Here is a 27,437-nt window from a genome sequence, read left to right on the forward strand (position 1 = left end):
GTGGGTCGGTTGGTTTTGATTTTTTGGCTTTTTGCTACCTTGACAGAGAAGTAGAAGTATGCTCATAACTTATATAATATGTCATCGTCCTCATAATACATAATCCTATAATATAGTCTTGGCAAAATACCCAAGAGGTAAAAGTCAGAACGAACCTTTCCTGCTTCCATATTCTATCTACGCTGTTGCATCTGTTGTGTGCTGCTGATCACTGAGAATCAGATCCGAGCTCACCGCTGTCTGGACTTGTTTGCTGCCCACTGCCCACTAGGTGCTAGGTGTGCTGGAGACTCCCCCGAGCTCCACCCGGTGCTTATCTTATTGACAGCCAACTTTTGGGTTCCTGTGGCGTTGGCTCTGACTGCAGAGCCGGACGTAGTGTGCTGATGGCCTGTCTCTCTGCCGTTCTCTGCAGAAACCGCCTCTCTGGGAGCCAGGGCCTGTGAGGACGACCTCACGGAGCAGCAGCTGAGAGCAAGCTCAGGTAACTGGTCTATTCCTTCTCAAAGCCGTGTTTGTCCTGCCCGAGCTATGGTCTCTACTCCCCTAGTTGATGTAACAAACGGATCTCTGCTACTGTTCTAATGAGATCTGACCCGATCCCTCATACAAATAAGTTCAAAGCAAAAGCAAGTATAGCTGTGTTTGGACGCATATGTAAAGTAACTTCTTAAAGAACAGGTAACTTCGGCTGGGTGATTTCTCACGTCTACATTTATACACTACGAAGTTTCACCGAAGTGGTCGGTTTTTATACAAACTATGAGTCAATAAGCCAGATTTTATTTTTACACACGTCAAACAATCCGGTTAGTGAAGTTATTTTTGGTAATTAATGGGTCGATTGGATTTTATATAGCCATGTCAACACATTTACTGGTCCCAGTGCTTTGTGTGTGTATGTGTATGTTAAAAATGGCAGCCGTACCTTGTTAGCTGCATTGTATTCAGATAATTTAAGAGGAAATTCACCATGTTGCTACAACACACCTCATTTATTTCTGCTATATAAACAGGATCCCAGTTTCCAGATTCATACAATTGGAATAATAATGTGCTATAGAGAACAAAAAAATGATTATAAAACGCCTTACACATTCATAATGGGGTATTGAAATACTTAAAAAAAAAAATCACAGTTTTGCAAGTGAAAACATTCCTCCAATATAAAGTCAAGATTTCCCTCTTTAAAAATTTCTTCAAAGTTAGCTTTACCTTCACCTACGCATGTCTCGCGAATACTTTTTAATTTCATATGTTATTGTTCTCTAGAAACTGGAGAGCGTGTTTAAGATGAAATAGCATAAACTCCGTTCCCCTCTTCCGTCTCACGCCAATCAAAAGAGTCCATAGATGACCAGATTGGAAATAATAGGGCAAAAATCAAGACTGTGACCAAAAAAATGTCAAAGTCAAAGATACCGCTTCCCCTCAATACATTATTGTTTGATCAACAAAGACACCAGAATCTCCATCTTCACCTCAACCTCTCTGAGAAGCTTTATACTTAACACTGCCATGCCTCTGGGTATTCTCATGGATACGTTCTACGGGAAAATCGACTATAACAGATTCCAAATTGAACTTCTCTTTGCTGCAAAACCATGTGTTCTCTTCTCCATCTCAGCCGATGACATCTTGCCATAGACCTAATTACCCCACGTAAGAAAACTAGGAGTCATTAAAATATTAGAGCCAGGGACTGCTGGGCGTAAGTCTTGAATAAGATAGATGAGCTCGCCCATTTTAGACAGTGTTTGTATACAAGTAAGTAAGTTATTTTGGGATTGCGATAAATGCGATGAAAGAAGTAGAAGGGGTGACGTCTTGGAGCGGGTCGTCAGCGTGTGGTCCCTGGGGAAGGGCGTGGTAGCATCTCTTGAGGAAAGGAAGTGAAGTGTGATGCAGGCACACAGTGACCGTTGGATTTCGCATCCTGGAAGTCGTCGGTGGCTTTGAGAAGAGCAGTTGGTGTGAAGCCAGACTGGGGAGGGTCGGATAATCGTGTGATTTAATAGACAGAGAGAATGCAAAAATGCCCAAACCAGCCTGAAACCCATCCGAACAAACAAATACTCCTTCTAAGTTTTATTGAAAGTGGATAGAGGAGTGGTACAGAGTTTGGACTTTTTTCTTCTTCCAATTTTGCTTCCTGAGTTCCATTCAGCCTTCCAGCTAACCTGTATTCCCTGTCTACTATAGTCCAGGCACTGTTCCAGGTGCTTCCAGCGCAATGATAAATAAGATAATCACCGTTTTCAATAAGCATGTACCCATTAGGGAAAGTATGAAAAATTGTTTGACATCAACATACAGGAAAAAGAAGAAAGTCTTATGCAGAAACATTAAAACCAGTTCCAGATTCGAGGAAGGCTTTTTGGAGAAAGGAATAATTAATGGCAGTAGTCATGATACAACTGGCATTTTTAAATACTTACTTTACGTTAGGCTCCGTGCTGACCGATTTTTATATCTTATAAGAAACCTGGGAGGTAGGCATTATTAACTCCATTTTTCCAGATGATGAAACTGGTGTTTCCCAAGCTGGGCTTGAAGGAAAAACAAAACAAAACAAAATATTTATACGGCGGAGAAAAGTTGTTCTAGATAAGCCAAGGAAATATAATGGTAGGTATAGGAAGAAGGCATTAACAATAGGTGCGTGTTTCTAGAACAGGGGCTCACGGATGGTGGTCCCTGGACCAGCAGCAGCAGCAGCATCACCTGGAAACATGGAGATGTCAGTTCTTAGGCCTCCCTCTAAACCTGTCAAATCAGACACTCCAGGAGTGGAGCCCGGCTGTCTGATTTCTAACAAGCCAGAAATCCAGGTGTTTCGGCCTCGCTAAAGTTCGAGGTAACTCGGCATTAAGTGCTAGGTAGGAAGCGAGGAAAGATGAGACTGGCATGGTGGACAAGGACCAGGTATCTCGGAGGCCTTCTTGCCATGTACGGAAGATTGAACTTCTTCTATTATTAGGGGTGGGAGTCACTGAAAGATTTTAAGTAGATTTGAGTAGATCATTCAAAGGTTAGATTTGGAGGTTGGGGTTGGGGTTGGGGCTGGACAGGGAGACAGCGGAGGAGTCGGGGGAAGAATCCTTACAAGCTGGTTGTCTTGAAGAGATGCTCAGTGGGTCCAACGAAAGATGTTTGAGTTCCTGTCCTCTGCTTCCTCTGTACTTGATCACTCCAGTGTTTGGCTTAGAAAACTCAGAGGAGAGGATTCCGAAGCCCACTGTATAATAAAGCGGTGGGAGCCATGCACTGTTGGGTGGGGCCTGCTGAAGTCGATTTGCTTAAAAATGGTCTACTATAATTTCATAGAATTAATTAATAGTGGTTTTTCTAATCATTTTTTAATTACTCAAATGACAGTACTCTAAGCCAATCATTCAAAACTTTTAAATACAGCTTATACATATGTGTAAAGTAACTTAGAAGACCATCATTTTAGCCATGATAACGATGTTAGGGAAAATTACCACACTTCTATAAGACTACAGTATTATTCTGAAACATTCTTAAATAAAAATGTATCAGCATTTGTCTGAAAACTGGGAAGTTCTACTAGACACTAAGTACATTCATATCATAAAGCGTAACATGAATAAATATTGTTATTTTTATAGTTCATGAGTCAAATGAATAATTAGATATACAACAATACAACAATATTATGAAATCGTGTAATATTTTCATTACTGTTACATGTAATATATTAGTGAAAGAGCTTATTGATGAAAATGAAAACTGATTTAGCATCTTTATCTTGGAATTTTATGTAATTTATTATCTTTGTTTTGAAAATTTACATAATAGAATTTATGTGATTTCCCTCAGTTCTGAGGCATCCCTTTAATGCATGTAATGTCATATACATATATATATATTTTTTTCCTACAAAGCATCTTACTTTTTATGACTTTTTTCAATTGAGGAACGTGGTACTTGAAAATTAGAACGAAGCCGCCCCTTGCCTCAACCCCAATCCAATATACAGGTTTTCTGAAGCAAACGGTTTCTCCACATTATTTAAAAAATGAATGTCCACTTTATTTCAAAAACTCTTTGAGAATGAAAGTGACCTTTTTTTTTTTTTTTTTCCCTTGGACCTGTATGAAACTTTATGGTGTATATAAGTTACCCTTTGATTATTTTTTTGCATGATTAAAAATTTGCAAAGTTCTATGGCTCCAAAGAGGCTACCTGTAATAAACAGCTTTCACCTTCTAAACCACAAAACAGGTCTGAATTGCTGGAGCATTAGAGCTAATTGCCTGCCTACTTCAAAGGAAGAACCAGCAAAGAGAGGGGGGTAGAAAAAAGTCACAGAAGCGGAGGCGATGTGGGCAAATCCACCTCCAGAGGTTATGAGTTGTGGCTTGGCCGGGCCGGGCAAAGTTACGGCCTCAGAACTGCTGTTTGCGATTAAGTTAGTGGGGAGAGTCTATCCCACAGTCTCTGGCTGTTGCTGACACAGAGTCTTTGTTCACGTTCAGATTTCTCAAACTGTTGCCAGGGTCAGGCTGAGGTCAGACACCACAGTGATGTATAGAAGAACATGTCTGGGAATTTCTGTCGCCCTTAAAACACATACTAGAAAATGAAGAATCGGGCCTTGCAGAAGCGGTCTGATGAGACCCAGATTAGACTGTAGTTTTTCTTTGAGGACCTTCATAATTTTCGTTTTCTCCCCCTGACATGCAATGTTTTATTAATGTGAGTGGTGATAGCCCTCACAATTTTATGTCCCCTCAAGATAAGGACACCGGTAGCACTCTGACACTTCATTTTCCAGCCCTGGGGGAAAAGGTCCAGTAAATCTACTTCGAGGGATCGCGCATCCCTTCCCCAGGATGAGTCGAAAAGTAATTGCCGTGGGTTGTCACAGGTCGCGGCCTGACACAGGATGTCGCGTCACATGTGTGGACTTGGCAGGGACACAGCCCAACCCAGTCATGATCTCGGCCTTCCAGCCTCCCCCACCAAGCCGGTGTCCCCACCCAGCCCGGCCCCGTGCAGGGAGGAGGGAGCTAGCGTTTGATCAGCAGTTAGCACTGCCCAGTAAAAGCAGGCCGGAGCTAAGCAAGTGTCCATTCTCTCCTCTTAAAGTAAAATGTCCACGTGTGTTTGCCCGAAAAAGACGCCTCCCTCAAGCCTTCGGAGGACCGACCCCCTCCACCAGGACCTCCCCTCTGCTTTCATTCAGCAGCAAAGTGCAAATTTGGCAGAAATGGGTTCGCACGGTGCCCACAAGGATTCACAGTGGAAGCAAACTCTTGCTCCGAATGCAGTCAACTGCCTTGTCCCCCCTCAGCTTTTCGGGAGCGCCCCCTCTGAACCCAGAACCGCCCCCCGTGCGGAGTCCCGCTCACATGGTCGCAGATCATGGCTGGCAGGAGAAGCACTAAATAGCAATTTTTTGTGTGTGCTCAGCTGCTACATATGACAGTGGATATTTCACTCTGCTGTCAGAATGTTATTAATAAAACATGGGGTATGGAGAGGGCCCCAACGTCCCCTTTCAATCACTATAGCATTTGCAATGAAAATTTTATGCAGTGTGTAATTTTCGGTTAATGCTTGACACTTAAAATGTCCGTAGCAGCGTTTTGTCCGGTTATTGAAGGGTTAATTGTATCATGTTCTACGCATAAAAGCTCTGCTTATCAAAAGCAAATAGACGAGTGTATGCATATGTGTGCCCATGACCTTTTGCCTTTGCAGGGTTAATTTATATGGTTGTTAAAGATTTTATGAAATTGAGCAGCCTGGTGCTTCAAATCCCATTTTACCTTCGTCTCCTAATTTATGTAATTCTTACCTGAACAGGGGAATATGATTTTTATTTTTTGCACTGCCATGCTGTGGGGAGTTGCGAGTCTGGTTATCTGGCATTACTCAGATTGCTAAAAATTCATTAAAATGTGACATCAGCACAGTGAGAGACAAATGATCACAGGATGAAAGAGAACAGTGGGCCTTTCACGGATTAGTGCTCCACAGACCCAGCACAGAGGCTAACTGCATAAACAGATTAATCCACCGGCAGCAGCATAGCTAAGATTTACAGAATAATTAAATAGGGTTGAGTTACTATGAGGATTTTCATGTAATCTAGCTGGTGTGAACCCGTGAATGAGGTGTGGGGTGATGTGGTTGTCACAGAAGAAATAGACCTTCTCATGTCCTATGCCCTGTATAGCTCCCCCTAGAGAAAAAAAAAAACAAATCCCAACGTAACCAAACTTTTGAGATCTCACTCTGACAAATTCCAAAGAATTCCCCCGGGTCTGGGGACCGAAGGCAGGAGTGACACCTGTCTTACACTTAACCCGTCATCGTCACCTTATTTCACGAAGAGTTTTTATCTCCGAATTTGGTTCGTTTTGCCATCTGTCCGAGTCTGTGTGGCTTAGAAGTGTCGACCCCTGAGATGACAGAACCGCCTGAAGCCCATTTTTCAATCTTTGACTGTATGTAAAATCATTTCTTTCGTCTTAATTTAGTACGGGCCCATTTTCTCAATGGATATAAAAGGAGTTGCTTTACATAAAAATTTGCACCGGTATAGGCAGCAGGTTCTAATGTAGACTTTTGAATAACTTTCTGTTCTTTTTTGGAGAATGAGCGTCTGCAGATGATTTATAAGTAACCGAGTTTTTAAATGGTCACGTAGTTATTCGAGTATGCCTTTCTTTCGGGGGGAAGGGGTTTGATCCTACTGACTGGTCCGCCTTTCTTAGCAGAAGAACAAAGCGAGGAGGCAGAAGGCGCTATTAAACCCACGTCAGTGGCTGAGGAAGATGAGAAAGACTCCAGTGAGAGAGAGACGAGCGAAGGCAAAACCTCCAATAAAGACTCCGGTAAGATGCTCGAATCTGTCGCCTTTCTTCCCCAACCAACTTCCATTCCCCACAGCCAGCCCTTCCTGTACGCACCCACCTCCAAGCTTATTAAAAGCTTTTATTCATTTTAAACTGTCTTAACATCCCCACTACTATTCATTGCATGTGCATTTTGCATGTGATTTCTATCAGTAGCCTCCCATTGACCTATTTTTAATCATGACCATCTGACAGAATAGATGTGGATAAGTTGAAGAATATTACAGGACGACCAGCGAGATTATTTTTTAATCAAATCAGTTTGTGTGCTTGTAATTTTTTAAGCGCCTTTCATTAATCTTAGCTATACTTGTGATTCCTCTGATGGCATATTAATTTTTCATAAGCACAGGATTAGATATCACTTGAATTTTTTCATTCAATCACAGGCACCCCGCCCCAATACCACGGAACCCTAAAAATAAATGTTATTTTTCCCTCGCTTTTTTACAACTTACACTCAGGAATTTGCCCTTTTTAAGGGCATCTATTTGAGGCATTTCAAACAAAATCCAGTGAAAAAGTTTACAGATGATTCAGCCTAAGAAAGAGGAAATATCATTGAAGAGGGATTAGGTGCTGGGTAATTTTGATCTTCTAGAATAGACAAATCCCAGTAATGAAAGCTACTGTCTTTGAAAAGGAACCTTCACGTCATGACATTTACTTGTGCACAAACAAACCCTAGGCCAGCATCTGGTGTGGATACCTAAGGCTTTTTCTGTGTTTGATTTGGCAAATACATGACTTCATCCACGCTTTGTATGTATGAGATGGAAATCTGTGGTCTCAATGAATATGACATTGGCCAGCGACTTTAGCTGCGCGCTATACCTAGTCTTATTATGTTAGACTCATTGAAGCAGAAGTGCTAAAAAGGGTTCAAGCCCATTAGTCGCAGGTCTATCTTCTCCTTGAATTCCAGCGACAGCCGCATAGAAAGAAGATGGTTTTCACTATGAAGACCTTGGGTTGCACAAAAAAATATATGTGTGTGTGTGTGTGTGTGTGTGTGTCATTTTTACATGCAAGTTTATTTAAACCTGAATTATCCCACATTTGTAATGCAGTCTTTACATATCTTAGTTTTGCCTTCCCTTCAAAAATTATTTGAAGGGCCTCCCTGCTCCCCACCCCACATCCTTCAATGCTAAATTGCTCTCAGGAGTCCAGTGAGAAAGCGCCACTTAAATTCACGTCCAGGATGTAGTGGCTAACATGTGATTCTAATTTGACTTAAACAAAGAGGATCTAAAGTCGGTATTGAGCCTAAAGCGATGTTAAAAAAAAAAAAAAAAAAAGATGCCATAGCTGTGTATTAGGAAGCCGGCTCCCGAGGTTACCGACAAGGAATTTGAAGTACCTAGTGATCAGTTAAGGTCAAGGGCAGTGCCATCTAAACCTCATTTGGAAAGAGCTGGAAATAGCAAGGTAGTCAGTTTATTCACTCTCTAAGGGTGGACCTCATCAAGGATTCTGAATGCAGTCAGTGGCCTCTTTCTCCCAAGTTGTACCAGAAGAGAGTGCAGGTTCTATCCCTCTCAGTCTTTAAAAGAATGTGTGAAACACACAGGTAGCCCAGTCGTGTTCACTGAGTGCTCACGTGATACTCGGGTGCATGACGTTACGCTCGGTTTTAAATATTGAACACCTTGTAACGGACGGATTCTGGGAATCTCTTGAAAATGGCTCCAGCTTAACATCGAGGGAAGAGTCCTGCCTGGGACACACCGCAGATCCGGGCCCTCCGTCTCCACCAGCACCATTCACTGCTCTGCATAAGTAATGAGCTCCATCACTCCCTAATAGCCTGATGAGTTATCTATCGTCCTTCCTTGGGCTCCTGATAGTACCATCTAGACAGGATGTGAGTATAGGAGAAGATACAGATCATTGCAGAATGATAGTTTAAAAAAAAAAAAAAAAAATATATATATATATATATATATATATATATATATATATATATATATATATATATATATATTCATTCCTGCAGAAATGCCTCCCCAGTATAACTACAGGGAAAGAAATGGGCTTTAAGCACCCAACTCCAGCAATTACTGTGATGCAAATATTTCGCCTTGAAAACCCTCCCAGCCTTCAAGACAGTTCTTGTGATTGACAACTAACGTGAACTTGTAAAAAAGTTTGCTGCTTTCTAAACTGAATGTGATTAGGTGAAAAAATTATTACATGGATTTTTTTTCCCTTTGTAAATATTTCTAATGACTGACTAGCCACTTATGTACATATTGTGCTGTCTTTATGTCAGTTACAAACGTCGAAAAATTTGAGCAAACTTATAAATTCATCACCATCTGAATGTGTTAGATGGCAAAACGGTGTGACCCCACTTTAACGCAGAATTTTTAGACAGGAAGGAATTAACACGTGTTAAGAAGCCTGTGTTTATGTGAGCTGTTGTGCAGTGTTGCTGAAATTAATCTCTAGTTTCAAAATGAGACTTGGCAGCATGCGAATTGTATTTGTTGAATATTCATTCATAATAGAAAAGCCTCCTAATGCCTCATTTATATTGTCATTTAAATCTAGTGCCACTTTAGATTAATTATAATCCAAATTATAGCTCTGTGCAGTACAAGAATTAATATAGAGTTTATCCAGATTAATACATTTGCATTGAAAATGTAATATGTCTCTGCCATAGCTAAGGGGACCACTTCTTAATAAGGGAGTAAACATGAGGAAAGATGGAAATTAACCTTCATTATTGCAATTAAAATTATCCTTTCATTCTAGTCTCATTAGAAAGAATACTGTACCGGTAATTCTAATTTAGAATTATTTGAAGTCGAATAATATCTTCTGTTATATCCAAGTTTTATAGTATTCAAACATTATCAAATACATTGATTCATAAATAATAACTCACTATTTTATTTTATTGTTTTTTTTTTTCGAGATTTGCTTTGAGTACATATGTGTTATTGGCTTTCCTCGCTTGGTATGAGTATAAACCATTTTACAGCCTTCTGTATTTTAGGGATTGAAAATTATTAAGTAGGCGGCATCTGAATTAAAATGAATTATGTCATTTTTATATTAGGAGTCTCATGCAAGTTAAATAATCTCATAACTGACAGATAATCATTGGCTCATCTATTTGGCAGTGCTTATTTCTAATTAGACTTCATTTTTTCGTTTCAATGCATTAAAATGACATTGTTTTTAGAGAATATTGTGATGTCCTCAAAAACGCAAAATGATTTATGATCTCATTTCAAAATTTTGTCTAGGGTATCAAACAGGGCTTGTTTTAAATAAAGTTGCAGACATAAACTATGAGTAATCACAAAACTTAATCGAAACCTTCCTATAATTGATTGCCCCGTTATTTAATATATTTCTAGGATAAATAGTGCAGAAAAAGAACCCAGAATCGAGACCCGGTAATTTGCCAGGGAGGCCATAGTACCTGAGATATCACCCCTTTGAAAAGTAGAAAAGGCACACGTGCGTAAAACGTAACTTCCATCATTTCTGTAAATAATCCTGATGACCTGCCTTATCCTCAAGAGTCTGTTTTTGTCATGTGTTACTACATTTCCTCAGTCTCTGCTCTTCTTGTCAATGGCATGCATATCTGGGGTACCTAGCTACAGCTGGGGGGTCTAGCCTTTAGTTATGACTTCTTTTTAATTTAAAATAAAATGGTCTTTGTGCAGCTCCTAGCTTACCCTGAGATCACAGTTTAATTAACTAAGTTAAATAGCCAAAAAATATTGAAGTTGACGCATATATTCGGTGGAACACTGTAGCCAACAGTTATCTCGAGGGCTATGAAATAACCAACCCTAAAACTTAACTTTTATTTTTCGTTGCAGCACAAATGCCACTAAATTCAAAAACAACTAAATAAACTGCACTGTTGATGAATGTTAATAAGCATAAAAATAACATGGATTAATCATACCAAATACGTACACCGATGTATAGTTTAGTTTTAGTAAAACGTGGCGGTTTGAAATCAGTAAGTTTTTCTTGATCTTTTATAATACCAATATTAGAATATAAATGCTTATGAAAATAAGGCCATAGCTAAACATTTAATAGATTGAGAAGTTTCTGGAAGGTTTATTCTATTTCTGAAGTTACATAGGGCCTGCAAGCAACAAGAATCATGGAAATTCTCTTTGAACTTGTGTGTGACGGTCTTTGACAGCATAGGGAACTGGACCAACCTCTGGTTGGGTCGTGTCTGATTCTACCGTGTACAAAAAAGAATGATAAAGGACTATGATAGTATTATTTTCTTAAAGGAACATATCCTTACTTGTTAATCGGGAACTTAAAAAGAAATCTTCCAGTCTCACAGGAGAAAGCAACTGATTGACACTTGCAGATGTAAATGACAATCATGTTATACAAGTCGATCTGAACCTTAAGGTGTAAATTTTCTCTGCAAATACTATATATCGTATTATTTTCTTGAATGTTTATTTTTAACACTTTAAAAATCAATAGCACAAAGTATATTCTGCATTGAGAAAGAAAAACCTAGTTTTTGATGCCAGAATTAATTATGAAATAAACATCCCTGTTTCTGCCATACATTTGGGTATCGAATACGTGATAGTGTTTGATCAATGTAATGAAATTCTTTAGTCTATCTCAAATTTAAGTTCGTTCATATACAAATATGATAAATAATTTTTTTCAAATATCTAGAAAGAAATTAAATTTCTTTAAGGCATCTGTATATGTAGAGAAAATGTACCAATTTAAATAAAATTTAATGATCGTAAATCCAGAAATCAATGTCACTGTAATCTATTGAAAACTTAGCACTAATTCTCTACCTACCACAACCTCCCCCCACCCAAGGGAATAAAATTATCATCATTATGTCATTTAAATTCTATTTTCATTTTGCTGTCCTTGGAGTCACTCTTACTTTGAAATTTCTTTCAGAATTGGAAATTCCTGAAATCGTTTAAAAGTTTTAAACATGCATCTCCATCCAGGATGGAAAAACTATATATATTTTTTGGTTCATTTTTACTTTGTTTCCATGACATCCTTGACCTTATTTTTAATTTAAAACTGGGTTATTGTGCAATAAGGCGCAATTTGTTCATTTATATGAACCGTATGTGGATTGAAAAAAAATCAAGATAAATCTTCATGCACGGCATACAATCAGATTATGCCTAGACTCTATATTTACGAGGGGTCCGATAGCAATCAATGGTTTAGCTTCATTGCATTTCAAGATGTGTTTGCACCCAGTTGTCCAGTGATAGTGTCCGCACCCTGGAAATAATTTAGTTGCAAATTGACTGGAAGATGGTGAAAATTGAAAGTTAAAATTAGAAATACTCATAATAAACAGCAGAAAAAAGGTCAGATGATGCCGTGCTATGATGAGATTGGAATGGCTGGTAAATGAGGTTTTGTGTTTGTCATGAGATGTATGTGACATGCCTACCCAATGTTGCTGTAATATCCAGCCTCACAGAGGAGATTATCGGGAAAATTGATGCTGGAAAGAATTTTCTGTTAGATTGGGAAATTAGAATCACACACTTTTTTTTTTTTTTTTTTGATGTGTGTGAGGCTCCTACACATTACATTACTCGTCTAGGCAAAATTTTAAACCCTCTTTAACACTGAATATTTGGATTAACCCCATAAAACAATTGTCTTCTTGAGATTTAGACTCTGATATTATGTGTACAGCCAACTGCTGAAACATCGAAAGCACAGAGTACATCACAGAAACGGCCGAAGATATGCAGCAGAGTCGATTTTTAAACTCTACATTCATCGTATAAAAATAGTATTTTCGTTTCTGAATTGTAACTAGTCAGATCTCAGAATTTTGAAATATCTTCAGTGTCCGAGAATTTTAGAAGAGAGAGAGAGAGGTGATTAAACATTAGTAAAAATAATTATTTTCTAAGTTAGCGTTTGTAAATGGGAGCAGATTTGCTTTAGTGTGACAGAGGCATTCAGAGACACCAGAGAACACGTGTTATTGATGAATCTTTCAAGGTCACCTAGGGTTATCTAAACATGAGATAGGAGTACATTTTAAAATATATTTATAAAGTCCACTTAGTCGGTGGACACACAGAAGGGCGCTTTTGGCTTTTGAGAGTAGCATCTTTTAAAAGCGCTCGTCCTGTTCTTTTTGTGGTGCGGTGGATTTAGAGTCAGCGCTATTTGCAAAAACATACAATTTTTTTCAGGTTTTGACATTGTTAGTCTTTTGAAATTGAGGTATTCTACTCTTTTTTGGGAATCAGGAATAATCACGCCAGAAAAGGAGCTAAAAGTCAGTGTGGCAGGGGTGACCCAGACACTCCTGCTGGCAAAGGAAGAAGATGTGGCAACAAAAAGATCAAAACCTACAGAGGACAATAAATTCTGTCACGAACAGGTAAATGTGCTCTTTGCCCTTCGCTCTATAAACCTGTTTTATTTACTTATTTTTTATTTATTTTTGATTGTTGCTCCTGGTAGTTTTAGAGTCGCGAGCGTATCCCATGCTGTCGAAATGTATGTAGACATGGCGATCGGCAATGTAATGAACCCTCGGGATTACTTCAGATGCTCTGCGGTCATCAGAATTCATTAACTAATAGCGATCATGTTTATTCAATATTTTCCAGTTCTATCAGTGTCCTTATTGTAACTACAATAGTAGGGACCAAAGTCGAATCCAGATGCACGTCCTGTCACAGCACTCGGTGCAGCCCGTCATCTGCTGTCCCCTCTGCCAGGATGTCCTCAGCAACAAGATGCACCTACAGCTGCATCTGACGCATTTGCACAGCGTGTCTCCGGATTGTGTGGAGAAGCTGCTCATGACAGTAAGGACGCCAAATGTTGATTGTGTGTGTGTGTGTGTGTGTGTGAGAGAGAGAGAGAGAGAGAGAGAGAGAGAGAGAGAGAGAGAGAGACATAATCTCTGGAAAGACAGCAGCAACACAAAATCTGTAATTATTAGTCAATAGAAATTCATTTCGGATGTGGTTCCATAGTGTAGCGGTCAGCAAGTCTGCTTTACACGCAGAAGGTCCTAGGTTTGCGCCCCGGTGGAGCCATGGTTCATGGTCTACGGCCATGCCATCCCGAAGAAGCCCGATGTCTGATCTCAAAAGCTAAGCAGGGTTGGGCCTGGTTGGATGGGAGACCACCTAGGAAGACCAGGTGCTGTATTTATTCTTATAAATAATAAGAAGAAGAAGAAGAAAAAGAAAAATTCATTTCTTCTTTGCTACTTAAAGCTGTCTTACTAACTGTGTTATAGAAATCACAATTATCACAATCAAGGCCCACTTGTCTCTTTGACTTTGGGAAACGAAAACCAATCTGATACAGGCATATCTTAGTCAATGACATGTATTCTGAGGTCTTATTTTTATATCTATAATGCTAATCAAATAAGTCACGTGAGCACATCGAGTTTCAAATTTTCTTAAGTATCAGTATAAAATAAAAAAGGACCGACAGAAGCCATATTTTAAAAAAGGAAAAGATTACAGCATTGCAACAGCATTGATCTGAAATTTGAAAGGATAGCAGTGACCTGTAAGAGCCACAAAATGTCCCTGCTTTGGTTGGAAAAAATCTAAGTGGGATACGCTACCGCCAGATGGCAGATGTGATGGAGTCTGGGACTTCTGGGACACACTTGACACGGACCCCTTTGGTTTCCCACAGGTGCCTGTCCCCGATGTGATGATGCCAAACAGTTTGCTACTACCAGCAGCCGCCTCTGAGAAATCGGAGCGGGACACACCTGCAGCCATCACAGCTGAGGGCTCTGGGAAATATTCAGGTATGGCGGCCTATGCCCAAGAGCTGCAGAAAACACACTTCAGGGGCTTGCATTTACGGTGGTGCTCCAAGATCGTTGCCATCGAAGATTGAAAAAGAAAAAAAAAAAAAAAGCACAGAGGAAAAAAATATTCCAGGAGCCATATGTTTCAAAGCATGTTTAATATCTGGCTATCTGTCACTGCCCTTGGGGGACCTAAGTGTTGATGACCAAGAATATTCTGTATGTTCCAATTCCTGGAAACGGAGGTATGGCCCTTAGTGTCACACTGAGGTGGTACACTATAATGACCTTTGACTTCTTGCCTGTCCTGAAATCCTTTGAGGTCAGGGGTGATTTCTTCCTCACCTTTGAAATCCCGGTGCCCGGTCCGGTGCTCACCACATAGTGGTTGCTCAAGAGATATTTCTTCAAAGAACCAATTACGCAGAAACTTTTAGAGGCTCCTTTTGACAGCATTTGTTGGCATGTGGGCAGTCGGCCTTCTTCCTGTAAGCGATCCGTTTGTGCTTTCTCCCGCCCAGGTGACAGTCCAGTGGATGACAGAAGTATGGCAGGTCTCGACGATTCCAAGGCTAGCGTGGAAATCAAGAGCGAGGAGCAGAAACCAACCAAGGAACCCGTGGAAGTGTCCGAGTGGAACAAAACTAGCAGCAAGGATGCGAAACCCCCCGAGGCCCTGCAGGAGCCGCTGAGCGAGCAGCAGAAGAGGCAGCCGCTCTCCGTGTCCGAACGGCACGTGTACAAGTTCCGCTGTAACCACTGCAGCTTGGCTTTTAAGACTATGCAGAAGCTTCAGATACATTCCCAGTATCACGCGATTCGGGCGGCGACGATGTGCAACCTCTGTCAGCGAAGTTTCCGTACATTCCAGGCTTTAAAAAAACACCTGGAGGCCGGCCACCCCGAGCTGAGCGAGGCTGAGCTTCAGCAGCTCTATGCCTCCTTGCCCGTGAACGGCGAGCTCTGGGCAGAGGGCGAAACCGTGGCCCAGGACGAGCATGCCCTGGAGCAGGAAATGGAGCGTGAGTACGAGGTGGACCACGAGGGCAAGGCAAGTCCCATCGGAAGTGACAGCAGCTCTATTCCCGACGACATGGGCTCTGAACCAAAGCGGACCTTGCCTTTCAGAAAAGGGCCAAATTTTACGATGGAAAAATTCCTCGATCCGTCTCGCCCGTATAAATGTACAGTGTGTAAAGAGTCCTTCACCCAAAAGAACATCCTCCTGGTCCATTACAACTCAGTCTCTCATCTGCATAAGTTGAAAAAGGTTCTGCAGGAAGCCTCCAGTCCCGTTCCCCCGGACAGCAACGGCAGCGCGGATAACAAGCCCTACAAGTGCGGCACCTGCAACGTCGCCTACAGCCAAAGCTCGACCTTGGAGATCCACATGAGGTCTGTGCTGCACCAGACGAAGGCCAGGGCCGCCAAGCTGGAGCCGGGCGGGCCCACGGCCGGCGGCCACGGCATCGCGGCGAACGTTCACAGTCCGGGCCAGGGGGTGTTAGACTCCATGAGCTTGGCGGCGGTGAGCAGCAAAGACACCCACTTAGATGCCAAAGAATTAAACAAAAAGCAAAGTCCGGACCTGCTCCCCGCTCAGCCCGCGCATCACGCGCCGCAGTCGCCGGCACAGATCCAGATGCAGCTCCAGCACGAGCTCCAGCAGCAGGCCGCCTTCTTCCAGCCTCAGTTTCTCAACCCGGCCTTCCTGCCTCATTTCCCTATGACCCCGGAAGCGCTGCTCCAGTTTCAGCAGCCTCAGTTTCTCTTCCCGTTCTACATCCCCGGGACGGAGTTCAGCCTGGGGCCTGACTTGGGCTTGCCGGGCTCCGCCGCATTCGGCATGCCGGGCATGGCAGGCATGGCCGGCTCCTTGCTCGAAGACTTGAAGCAACAGATTCAAACCCAACACCACGTGGGCCAGACTCAACTGCAGATACTGCAGCAACAAGCACAACAGTACCAGGCCACACAGGCCCCGCTGCAGCCCCAGAAGCAGCCGCCGCCGCCGCCGCCGCCGCCGGCACCAACGCCACAGCAGCAGGCGCAGCAGCCGCAGGCCGGCAAGTTACTGAAGCAAGACCAAACCAATCTGGCCAGCGCCGACGGCCCGGCCCCCAAGGACGCGCCACCTTACAAGGACACAGAAGAGACCGCGGATAAGCCAGAAAAGCCAAAGCAAGACTTTCTAAGCGAAGGCGAAGGCCTCAAAGAAGGCAGCAAGGACACGAAGAAGCCAAAACCCTCGGAGCCATCCATCCCGCCCCCTCGGATAGCGTCTGGGGCCAGAGGAAACGCGGCCAAAGCGTTACTGGAGAACTTCGGGTTCGAGCTGGTCATCCAGTACAACGAGAACAGGCAGAAGGTGCAGAAGAAGCACAGGAGCGCAGACGGGGACAGTGCGGACAAGCTGGAATGCGGCACGTGCGGGAAACTCTTCTCCAACGTCCTCATTCTGAAGAGTCACCAGGAGCATGTGCACGGGCAGTTTTTCCCGTGCGGGGCCCTAGAAAAATTTGCTCGGCAGTACCGGGAGGCCTATGACAAGCTGTATCCAATTTCGCCATCTTCCCCGGAAACGCCGCCGCCGCCGCTTCCACCCGCCCCGCTGCCGCCGGCTGCCCCGCAGCCCTCCTCCCTGGGGCCTGGGAAGATGGCCAGCACCGTGCCCGCCCCTCTGCAGGCCCCGCCGCCCACCCCGCCGCCGCCCCCGCCGCCGCCGCCCCCGCCGTCCGCTCCCCCGCAGGTGCAGCTGCCCGTTTCCCTCGACCTCCCCCTCTTCCCCTCCATCATGATGCAGCCCGTGCAACACCCCGCACTCCCGCCCCAGCTGGCCCTGCAGCTGCCCCAGATGGACACGCTGTCCGCGGACCTCACCCAGCTCTGCCAGCAGCAGCTCGGCTTAGACCCCAACTTCTTAAGGCATTCGCAGTTCAAACGCCCGCGCACGAGAATCACGGACGATCAGCTGAAAATCCTGAGGGCTTACTTCGACATCAATAATTCTCCGAGCGAAGAACAGATCCAGGAGATGGCGGAGAAGTCCGGCCTCTCGCAGAAGGTCATCAAGCACTGGTTTCGAAACACGCTTTTTAAGGAACGGCAGAGAAACAAGGACTCGCCCTACAACTTCAGCAACCCGCCCATAACGGTTCTGGAAGACATCCGGATCGACCCGCAGCCCTCGTCCTTAGAGCATTACAAATCCGACGCCTCATTCAGTAAGAGGTCTTCTCGAACGAGGTTTACTGACTATCAGCTTAGGGTTCTACAAGACTTTTTCGACACCAACGCTTACCCAAAAGACGATGAGATAGAACAACTCTCCACCGTTCTCAATCTCCCGACCCGGGTCATCGTCGTCTGGTTCCAGAACGCTCGTCAGAAAGCACGGAAGAGTTACGAGAATCAAGCCGAAGCGAAGGATAATGAAAAACGAGAACTCACCAACGAACGGTACATTCGGACCAGCAACATGCAGTACCAGTGTAAGAAGTGCAATGTGGTTTTCCCCAGGATCTTTGACTTGATCACGCATCAGAAGAAGCAGTGTTACAAGGACGAAGACGATGACGCCCAAGACGAAAGCCAGACCGAAGACTCCATGGACGCCACCGACCAAGTGGTGTACAAGCACTGCGCGGCGGCTGGCCAGCCGGACGCCGCCAAAAACGCCGCTGTCCCCGCGGCGGGTTCTGGCTCCGGGACGAGTACCCCTCTGATTCCGTCACCCAAACCAGAACCCGAGAAGACGTCTCCCAAACCCGAATACCCCCCGGAAAAGCCAAAGCAGAGTGACCCCGCCCCCGCTTCCCAAGGCACCAAACCAGCCCTGCCGTTAACATCGACGTCCTCGGACCCACCGCAGGCCTCGGCAGCTCAGCCCCAGCCCCCCAAACAAGCCCCGCTCATGGGAAGACCCCCCTCGGCCACCCAGACGCCGGTCCCTTCCAGCCCCCTGCAGATTTCCATGACTTCTCTCCAGAACAGTCTACCTCCACAGTTACTGCAGTACCAGTGTGACCAGTGCACCGTTGCCTTCCCGAGCCTGGAACTCTGGCAGGAGCACCAGCACATGCACTTCCTAGCTGCTCAAAACCAGTTCCTCCACTCCCCGTTCCTGGAGAGGCCCATGGACATGCCCTACATGATATTCGACCCCAACAACCCGCTCATGACCGGACAGCTGCTGGGTGGCTCGCTCTCCCAGATGCCACCTCAGACCGGGTCCTCCCACGCCCCGGCCCCGGCCACCGTCGCCGCTTCTCTGAAAAGAAAACTGGATGATAAAGAAGACACCAACGGCAGCGAAAAGGAGGGAGGGAACAGCGGCGAAGACCAACACCGCGACAAACGCCTGAGGACGACCATCACCCCCGAGCAGCTGGAAATCCTCTACGAGAAGTACCTGCTGGATTCCAATCCCACGCGGAAAATGCTGGATCACATCGCGCGCGAGGTGGGGCTCAAAAAGAGAGTCGTACAAGTCTGGTTCCAGAACACCCGGGCCCGAGAGAGGAAGGGCCAGTTCCGGGCGGTGGGGCCGGCCCAGTCCCACAAACGGTGCCCCTTCTGCCGAGCCCTGTTCAAGGCCAAGTCGGCCCTCGAGAGCCACATCCGCTCTCGGCACTGGAACGAGGGGAAGCAGGCGGGTTACAGCTTGCCCCCGAGCCCCCTGATACCAGCAGAAGATGGGGGCGAAAGCCCGCAGAAGTACATTTATTTCGATTATCCGTCTCTGCCGCTCACGAAAATCGATCTGTCCAGCGAGAACGAACTGGCTTCTACGGTGTCCACGCCCGTGAGTAAGACGGCAGAGCTGTCCCCGAAGAACCTGCTCAGCCCCTCTTCTTTTAAAGCGGAGTGCCCCGAGGATGTCGAGAACTTGAACGCCCCTCCCGCCGAGGCTGGCTACGATCAAAATAAAACCGATTTTGACGAGACGTCATCAGTGAACACGGCGATCAGCGACGCCACCACCGGCGACGAGGGCAACGCAGAGATGGAGAGCACCGTGGGCAGCGCCGGAGACGTGGCCAAGGCGGCTCTGTCTCCCAAAGAGCCGAAAACCCTCGACGCTTTGCCCAAAGCAGCGACCACACCCACCCCGGAGGTCTGCGATGAGAAATTTCTCTTTTCTCTCACGAGCCCCTCGATACATTTCAATGATAAAGACGGCGACCACGACCAAAGCTTTTACATCACGGATGACCCCGATGACAACGCTGACCGCAGCGAAACGTCCAGCATCGCCGACCCGAGTTCCCCCAACCCTTTTGGGTCCAGCAATCCTTTCAAATCCAAAAATAACGACCGACCAGGTCACAAGCGTTTCAGAACCCAAATGAGCAATCTCCAGCTCAAGGTCCTCAAGGCCTGCTTTAGTGACTACCGAACTCCGACCATGCAGGAGTGTGAGATGCTGGGCAACGAGATCGGCCTGCCCAAACGCGTGGTCCAGGTGTGGTTCCAAAACGCGAGGGCCAAGGAGAAGAAATTTAAAATTAACATAGGGAAGCCTTTCATGATCAATCAGAGCGGCACGGAGGGCACCAAACCCGAGTGTGCCCTGTGCGGGGTGAAGTACTCCGCCCGCTTGTCCATCAGAGATCACATTTTCTCCAAACAGCACATTTCAAAAGTGAGGGAGACCGTTGGGAGTCAGCTTGATCGGGAGAAAGATTACTTGGCCCCGACCACCGTTCGCCAGCTGATGGCGCAGCAAGAACTCGATCGGATAAAGAAAGCTTCAGACGTGCTGGGCTTAGCGGTGCAGCAGCCGAGCGTGATGGACAGCAGCGCCCTCCATGGCATCAATCTGCCGGCAGCCTACCCGGGACTCCCCGGCCTTCCTCCCGTCCTCCTCCCTGGAATGAACGGTCCGCCCTCCTTGCCCGGATTCCCACAAAATTCAAACAGTAAGTCCTTTGAAGGAGAGTCAGTCTGATTCATTAGTTAATATTAGACAGCTGATCACATGGAACCAAGAACAGGGTACATTCGGATCTCTTCTCAGTAAGTGAAGCCATTAAACTATTTGAGATATATGTCGTATTGGCTATAATTAACAACCAGGTCAGTCAGCCTGAACGTATGCAGAAAAATAAAGACTGGGTAGATCGCGGCAGTGTCTCAGAAATATATTCATTATTTATATCATTAAATCTTTGTCTTAGTAATATTCCTTTTATATGCTCATTTCAGTACTGATCATTGTACGTATTAAGAAAGTGAAGCATTAAATAGTACATTTATTGGTATCTTAATTTATGTTCTTGCCAAGGGACACGGGTTTTTTTGGTTGGGGGGGCGGTGGTGGTGGTGGTGGTTTTTGTTTGTTTGCTTGTTGATTGGTTGGTTTTTCCATAAGTGCCAGGAAGTTCAAAAGCTAAGGGCTTTCTAGCCACAGGGATTCACCCACATCACATCGAGCAGGTAATAAAGCTTATGTTTAAAGTCAGACTACTAACAATAGGACTTCTAGGATCGTTTGTAATTTGGCATTGCTCTGAGATTTTGATTTTTCTGTCATCCATTGCTGCTTGTTATTTAAATTTACAGCCTTAGAAATCTATCGATGGCACACCGTGCCCTTCTACCCCCGCTCCAGCCAAAGTCCGTAGTGAAGTCATAACAAAATTATAAAGCTGTTTGAGGCAACCCCAGATGACGGATCCAATTCCGTATTCGAGAGAAATATAATTTGTGTAGTTTCAATTTTACGAATAAATATAGGCATCGAATTATATTAGGTTGAAAAAATTGAATACAGTGTGCTAGACAATCACGAAGCCAAACATATAACTAATGTTGACTGTTTAATAGGTTCAATGAAAGTTATATATTACCTAGAATAGGAAAAAATGGTTCCCTTATAATTTCTTCTAAAACTAAGTTTTAGTTTTCAAATTAACAGTGACTTTTTTTCCCTTTTAAAAGAAAATTTTGACATTCTAAAGAGATTTATCAAGAATGAACTAATTGCGTATTTCTAGAAAATTTCCAAAATTTCAAGAGCTTCTTTTACACAAATTGGACTTTTACATAAATTTCAAACTTTTCAATGTCACCCTTTCTTCTTAAGACCAGACTTGACTTGTGACCTTAGGAAGATATTCCCATTTTTACTTTTAGCTCGGGAGACTTGAAAACAATGCCATCGAATGGCCTCTTGGCCACTGCCAGCTCTTCTGGCTCCCTGTGCTATGACTCGTTGGCATTAGAGAAAAGCGGAACGGATCCGCACACATAAAGGACGTCCCCAAGATCATGTCTGCAGTGCCCCTTCCTCTAACTGTCACTCCGACTACCTCACCCCTCATAAGACTGTGGGCTTAATTATCTGAATATTCTCGGGGCCTTAAATATTAGAGCTACAATTACATGTTTTATCTGTACGTTTTAATTGACAGATGTCATTGTCTTAAGAATAATGCAATGGCTGATTTTTTTAGCACGTGAATGTACTAGCTTTCTAGTCTCATTTGATATATCACTGTGATTATTAGTTGACACATAGAAAAATGTCTTACGTGGAAAAACTCCTGTGATCAGTTATATAAAATAAAGTTTTTCCACGTAATGTCTAATGTGAAAAACTCTATGAAATGATGTATATTTCGGTTATATGAAATATCATGTAAAACAGTAAAAGTTGATATTTTACGTGCACTAAGAACAGTTCAGGTATCTGGGATTGATGCAGTCTGGGTAGTCACCCCCCTGAGTAGTGGTCAAAGCATCTCGTTTTTCTCTCCACTGGATCAGAAGGAGGCCCTTCGTTGGACAGTGGGGTCCTTCGCTGACTGCCTTTCTGGTTTGCAGCTGCACCCCTGAGAACGGATATGACAGGAAGGGAGAAGGGAGGAGACAGAAGATGTTTACGAAATACTTAAACGACCTAACCTTCCTCCTCACTCTCCTCCCCATAAATATCATCTCCCTCCCTCCTGAGATACGGGCCCCGTTCACAGCTCTCAGAGGTGCAGGACGGTGTCAGAGGCAGGCTGTCCTTGGTGGCAGCATCTTCAAATGCACCAGGCGCTAAGGAACTCAGCCAGCGCTAGGTGTGACTGTTGCTTTATTAAATCGTGGACCGAAATAGACCAAGAACATTATAAAGAGAAAAGGTCTGTGAACCTACCTACTGCAATTCACCAGTTCTCTTGAATTAGTTTTTTTTATTTGCGATAGATGGTAGACATTAGCACAGCAGAGGGACCAGCAGGACCGCATGGGAGAGCCTGAGTTCCCACACCTCCCGTTCACTGCCTTTTTAGGTTGGTTTACCTGTAGTGGGTAATGCTGACTGTTTAAGCCATCTCGTGGGCTATGAAGCTATGGTTCTCCATCTTTCCGTCATCGTCTTTCTACTGCATTGTTTTTCATCAAACAAATACCTCCTTCGCTTTACAAGAGAAATAGACACACCAGCTAGGTAAAACAAAAGGAGAAAATCACTTCATAAGTAGAATATTTCTGTATTTCTCAAATACCCTGGGTTCTTGCAATAGTTTATATGAAGAAACTTTCGAGAATATGACACGTTCATCTTGGGCCCATTTTAATGGGATTTAGCTAAGGAAAAGTGTTTTCATTTAAAAACTATCCTGTCCCTTTGAAGGTAGATTTGAAGGTTTTAATCCCAAGGACTCACTGCAAAGGGACGCCGTTGAATCTGCGGTGTACTGTGAAGTAATAAGTCTGATTCCAAAGGCTACACCCCAAAATCGACTTAATTGCAATGTACATGTTCGGTTTGAGTATTTATCAAACTCGAAATTTCCTGATTTAAATATTCGTTTTATTCCTTTTTGGGTGGCATTGCTATTTTGCTTTCCCAGCTTTAATGCTCGCAAAGCTTCCTTACCTCACTCCCAAGGAATCTTCAAATTATTTAGTCTTTCGAAATCACGAAGAAGTTCCGTTCAAAGGGTAATATATAGCGTATGTGCCTGCTTCCTGAGCAGTGGCCCAGTCCTGTGTGCAAGTATCACTACTTAGAATTACTCATTTCTTAATAAAATGAATCATTTTCTGCTTAAAATCATTTCATATCTCTCTTTTCCTATCATGATCATGTACAAAAAGGGTAAGTGGCAGTAGAAAATCCCATGCCCGTATACCCAGAAAAAATGAGAAAACTTTAAATTTACGTTTTATCCTTTAGGGTATTAGCTTCTTTTGACATTTTGCTCAAGATGGATAGAAAAATAACTTGATTTTCTATGAACGCATTTACCGTACCGTTTTAAGCGGTGTCTGATTTTTACATGTGCCATTAGTGTTTAGAAAGACTGCCTAACCCAATTTCCTTAAATGGAACTTCAAAACATGCCTTTTGCATTTTTCTCATACTTCAGGGTAATTTACTAGCACATTCGGGGTAAATCTAGATAACCGTTAAGTCTTTAATAATTTTATCACAATTGTCTTTGGCCCCGTGTACATAATTAGTTTTATTTTTCACCTCAAAAATAAATTTTCCCTCTGGGAGACCTTAGATCAAAGAAACCTGGGGAAAAGGAACCACAGGTAAGTTATTGTGACACAGGGATTTTCTTCTGAAAGCATTACTTTTGGGAATAGGCAGCTGTTTCAGAGAAACAAAACCGAACAAAATGATGGTAGTTTGAGATTATCGGTACATAAACCTTAATCTTTCAGTGAAATTTCAAAGAATTTCAAAGAATTCAAAGAGTAGGAGTTAGGGAACGGGAGAGAATATATCTTCTTCTGCATCGTGATTACCATGCAGTTTTTCATTTCTCTTTGTGGTTTTCCTGTATGGAATTTTTGACTGTACATTTTTACAGGGCTGTGTCTTCTACTCGTAGGCCCGACGTACACGGTTCAGTATTCTTAGTGTGTATCTCTTTTCTGAAATTGTTTCTTTAACAGCTGATTATTTAACTCGGCTTACCCCTCAAGACGCCGAGTTCCTGGAAATCCCTGAATAGCATTTGACTCCAGTAGTTGGGATTTTAGAAGAACACTGAGGTCTTCTTAAGATGTCTTTACCTCGCTGTATGACCTGTTGATAAGAATCCGTAGACTCCATCGGGCGGGAAAGCCTAGTCGAGTTAATTCATCCATCTTGCTTTCTAACTACCATTGCTGTTTTTTGAAGTCTCTAAGGTTCTTAAAATTTCCCTTGTCTTAAATTTTCATGTCACAGAGATATGTGAGCCAGCGATTTCTTTAGATTTGGGGGGGGGGTGGCAGTAGATAGAAGAGGGTGCTATTATTGAGTATGAAGTCTCATGATACTAGACTTAGAACTAAGGTTGGCTTTATGAGTAGGCCAAAGAAGCTGGCTGCCAACATAGTGTCATTCTGACAAGGCAAAGAAGGCTCTTTTGTCCTAGGAGAAGCTTCTTCCACCCGAATCACTCATGCCTGAAATTCTGTAATTAGATAGTAATTCCTTTCACTTAATGCATTGTCCTCTGCTAAATGGAAAATAGTCTCGGATATCAAATCAGAATACCGTAGTGGGAAGAAACCTCAAGTTATTGAATCTAGTATATATTAAGCCTTTTCAGGAATAGGTGTATTCATATCTTTGGTTCTTGCTTGCAAATAAAATTTTATGGGGAGGCAAGTAGAAAGAAGATGAAGATATACCAGGCTTAGTAGTGTAGAAATAAAGGCAGGGGAGTTGAGGCTTTGGGCCCCCAAAAGGGACTCCATTACTTAACAGTTTTCTCTAGGGCTAAGTCAGAGTCTCAGGAACCAAGAAGTCTATCATGCCAATTTGGATTAAAGATTGGGGAATTTACTCATTCATTTCTACCATACCCCTCGCGAAGCTTAGGCCATTTTCATTTAATGTTATTTCAAATGTGCCAGCCATTTTTCTGAAAAATGTTCATAGGGTTATCGGTTTCCCCCCGAAATACAACGTTACGTTCGAGGAATTTTTTTCTTTTTATTCATTCTGAATATTTGCAGATTCAATTTTCTTAAAAAAAAAAAAAAAGGAATGTTTGGCATCTGTCCCCACTTAGTAGGAGGCTATTGGGAAACTATTTTCTAACATGATGGACATTCCTTAGAGACTATTACTGAAACAACCACAGAACTTATTTCAAAGCAGATCGGAGAAGAGTTGGGTGTGGTAAGGTTAAAAAAAAGAGCAGCCAGTGATAAGCCAGGCTAATTGACGGTAATAACGAAGAGGGTCAAGTTGAGAATGATGTCGAGGACTTCCCAGTGTCTTCAGTGCTAAGCCTAAGGAAAGCTTTCACAGCTAGGTGACAACCAATTAAGAAACTAAAGTTTTCTTTTTCCTAGCTACAGAGCTAAAAGCATGTAGTTTTTCGTGTCACCTTTTTCTAACACCCAAATGTTGCATTTCTCATGGAGGTAAGATTTTGTCCAATATTAAAAAGACGATTGTCTTAAATCTATGATTATTCTCTCTCTAGCTATGCACTACTCAATTAAACTTGATTTCCCTTCTGGTGAATTCTTCCATCAGCCCATCAGGCCTCCAACACAGCCCTTGTCATGATCATTTGGTAGTGAGCCTTGTCTCGGTCAGGAATGAACTACCACCACCCAGCCAGTCTGTTCCTTTTGCGGTCAAGTTTATTTGCCCCTAACAACATTTTCAGAGAAGGCGCAGACTTCTGCAAGTCTCTTTTCTATCTCGAGCTGTCAGTTTCTTCCCCAACTATCCAGCTCATAAAAACAGTTTTGTAATAAGTTATTACGAGCCACTACATTAGATTGGGGACTTGACACCCAGCGAAGATCCCTTGCGTTCTGATAGGAGTCATGCCGTACCCCACATTTGTCTGCTGCGGAACACCGATGTCCTCTTCTCTAAAGAGGCGAGAATCGTTTTTTGCATACTACAAGCAAATCTTGAAGAAGCACCATGTTTTGGGGGCGGCACAGTTGAGTTAATATATTTAATTCCTATCAAGCACTCTGTTAGCCGGATCGTCAGGGTAGGAACGGGCGGTGGCTTCACGCGCCCCCCTTAGAAATGAAATGATGTCTGACGGCTCAGACGTCGTCAGCAACAGCTGTGAGTTAGTCCACTGCTCATAGATGTTTGATGTCTTCAGTGGTCATTCCCTATTGCTATTTAATTAGCTTATCGCCTTCCCTCTTCGATGTAGATGTATTTTGCTACTGGAACTCGGGCAGACGGATTTCATTTTTTTTGATAGCTAATTACTTTCCGCGCGCGTGCTAATTACGAGACTGCTAAGTGGAGACGAGTGGGCCGGGCTCCCCAGGGGTAGAGCGAGAAAGTGCTTGAGATGAATAACAGAGTAGGGATCTCGCGACGTGCGCCCATGAGAAGTGACCACTGTTCTGTTCACCGCGATGCGCTTTTCCTCACCGTCTGCCCTTCATAATGCGAGAGCCCTTCGTGTTCTGCGTAAACTGTCGCAGAACTGCGCAGGTGACGTTCCTTAGCGTTCGGGATGGGGTCGAAACGAATACGAGCGACGTTACAGACGCAGTAGCGCAGGGTGCGGGGCAGGGGCCGGGTGTGCGGCCGAGGCCTTGGGCGAGGGGGCCGCACCTGTCCATCCGCGCGCGTGGCTCCGTGCACTGACGGTGGCGTCTCTCTGCTGTCCTTTGCAGCTTTAACACCTCCCGGTGCAGGCATGCTTGGGTTCCCTCCTTCAGCTGCTTCGTCCCCCGCCCTGTCTCTCGGCAGCGCCCCCACCAAATCCTTGCTGCAGACTCCACCTCCGCCGCCACCGCCT

The 27,437-nt window shown here is 43.9% G+C and overlaps 1 protein-coding gene across 7 annotated transcripts in view; it reads left to right on the forward strand.

Annotated features, from left to right (window-relative positions):
• The window catches only part of ZFHX4 (zinc finger homeobox 4), a 176,790-nt gene that overhangs the window by 146,819 nt on the left and 2,534 nt on the right, over nucleotides 1-27,437 (forward strand). For 3 of the 7 annotated variants that reach the window (XM_011376416.2, XM_011376421.2, XM_011376417.2), the window contains exons 5-11: nucleotides 416-484; nucleotides 6,750-6,869; nucleotides 13,163-13,296; nucleotides 13,529-13,729; nucleotides 14,583-14,700; nucleotides 15,225-20,624; nucleotides 27,313-27,437. The exon at nucleotides 27,313-27,437 is cut by the window's right edge. In XM_011376416.2, the coding sequence (XP_011374718.1) occupies nucleotides 416-484; nucleotides 6,750-6,869; nucleotides 13,163-13,296; nucleotides 13,529-13,729; nucleotides 14,583-14,700; nucleotides 15,225-20,624; nucleotides 27,313-27,437 (6,167 nt within the window). The remainder of the gene's footprint in view (nucleotides 1-415; nucleotides 485-6,749; nucleotides 6,870-13,162; nucleotides 13,297-13,528; nucleotides 13,730-14,582; nucleotides 14,701-15,224; nucleotides 20,625-27,312) is intronic. The other 4 variants (XM_011376418.2, XM_023521165.1, XM_011376419.2 and 1 more) reach the window with 3 other exon arrangements.

Source organism: Pteropus vampyrus, unplaced genomic scaffold, assembly GCF_000151845.1.
Source record: "Pteropus vampyrus isolate Shadow unplaced genomic scaffold, Pvam_2.0 Scaffold298, whole genome shotgun sequence".
Lineage (NCBI taxonomy): Eukaryota > Metazoa > Chordata > Mammalia > Chiroptera > Pteropodidae > Pteropus > Pteropus vampyrus.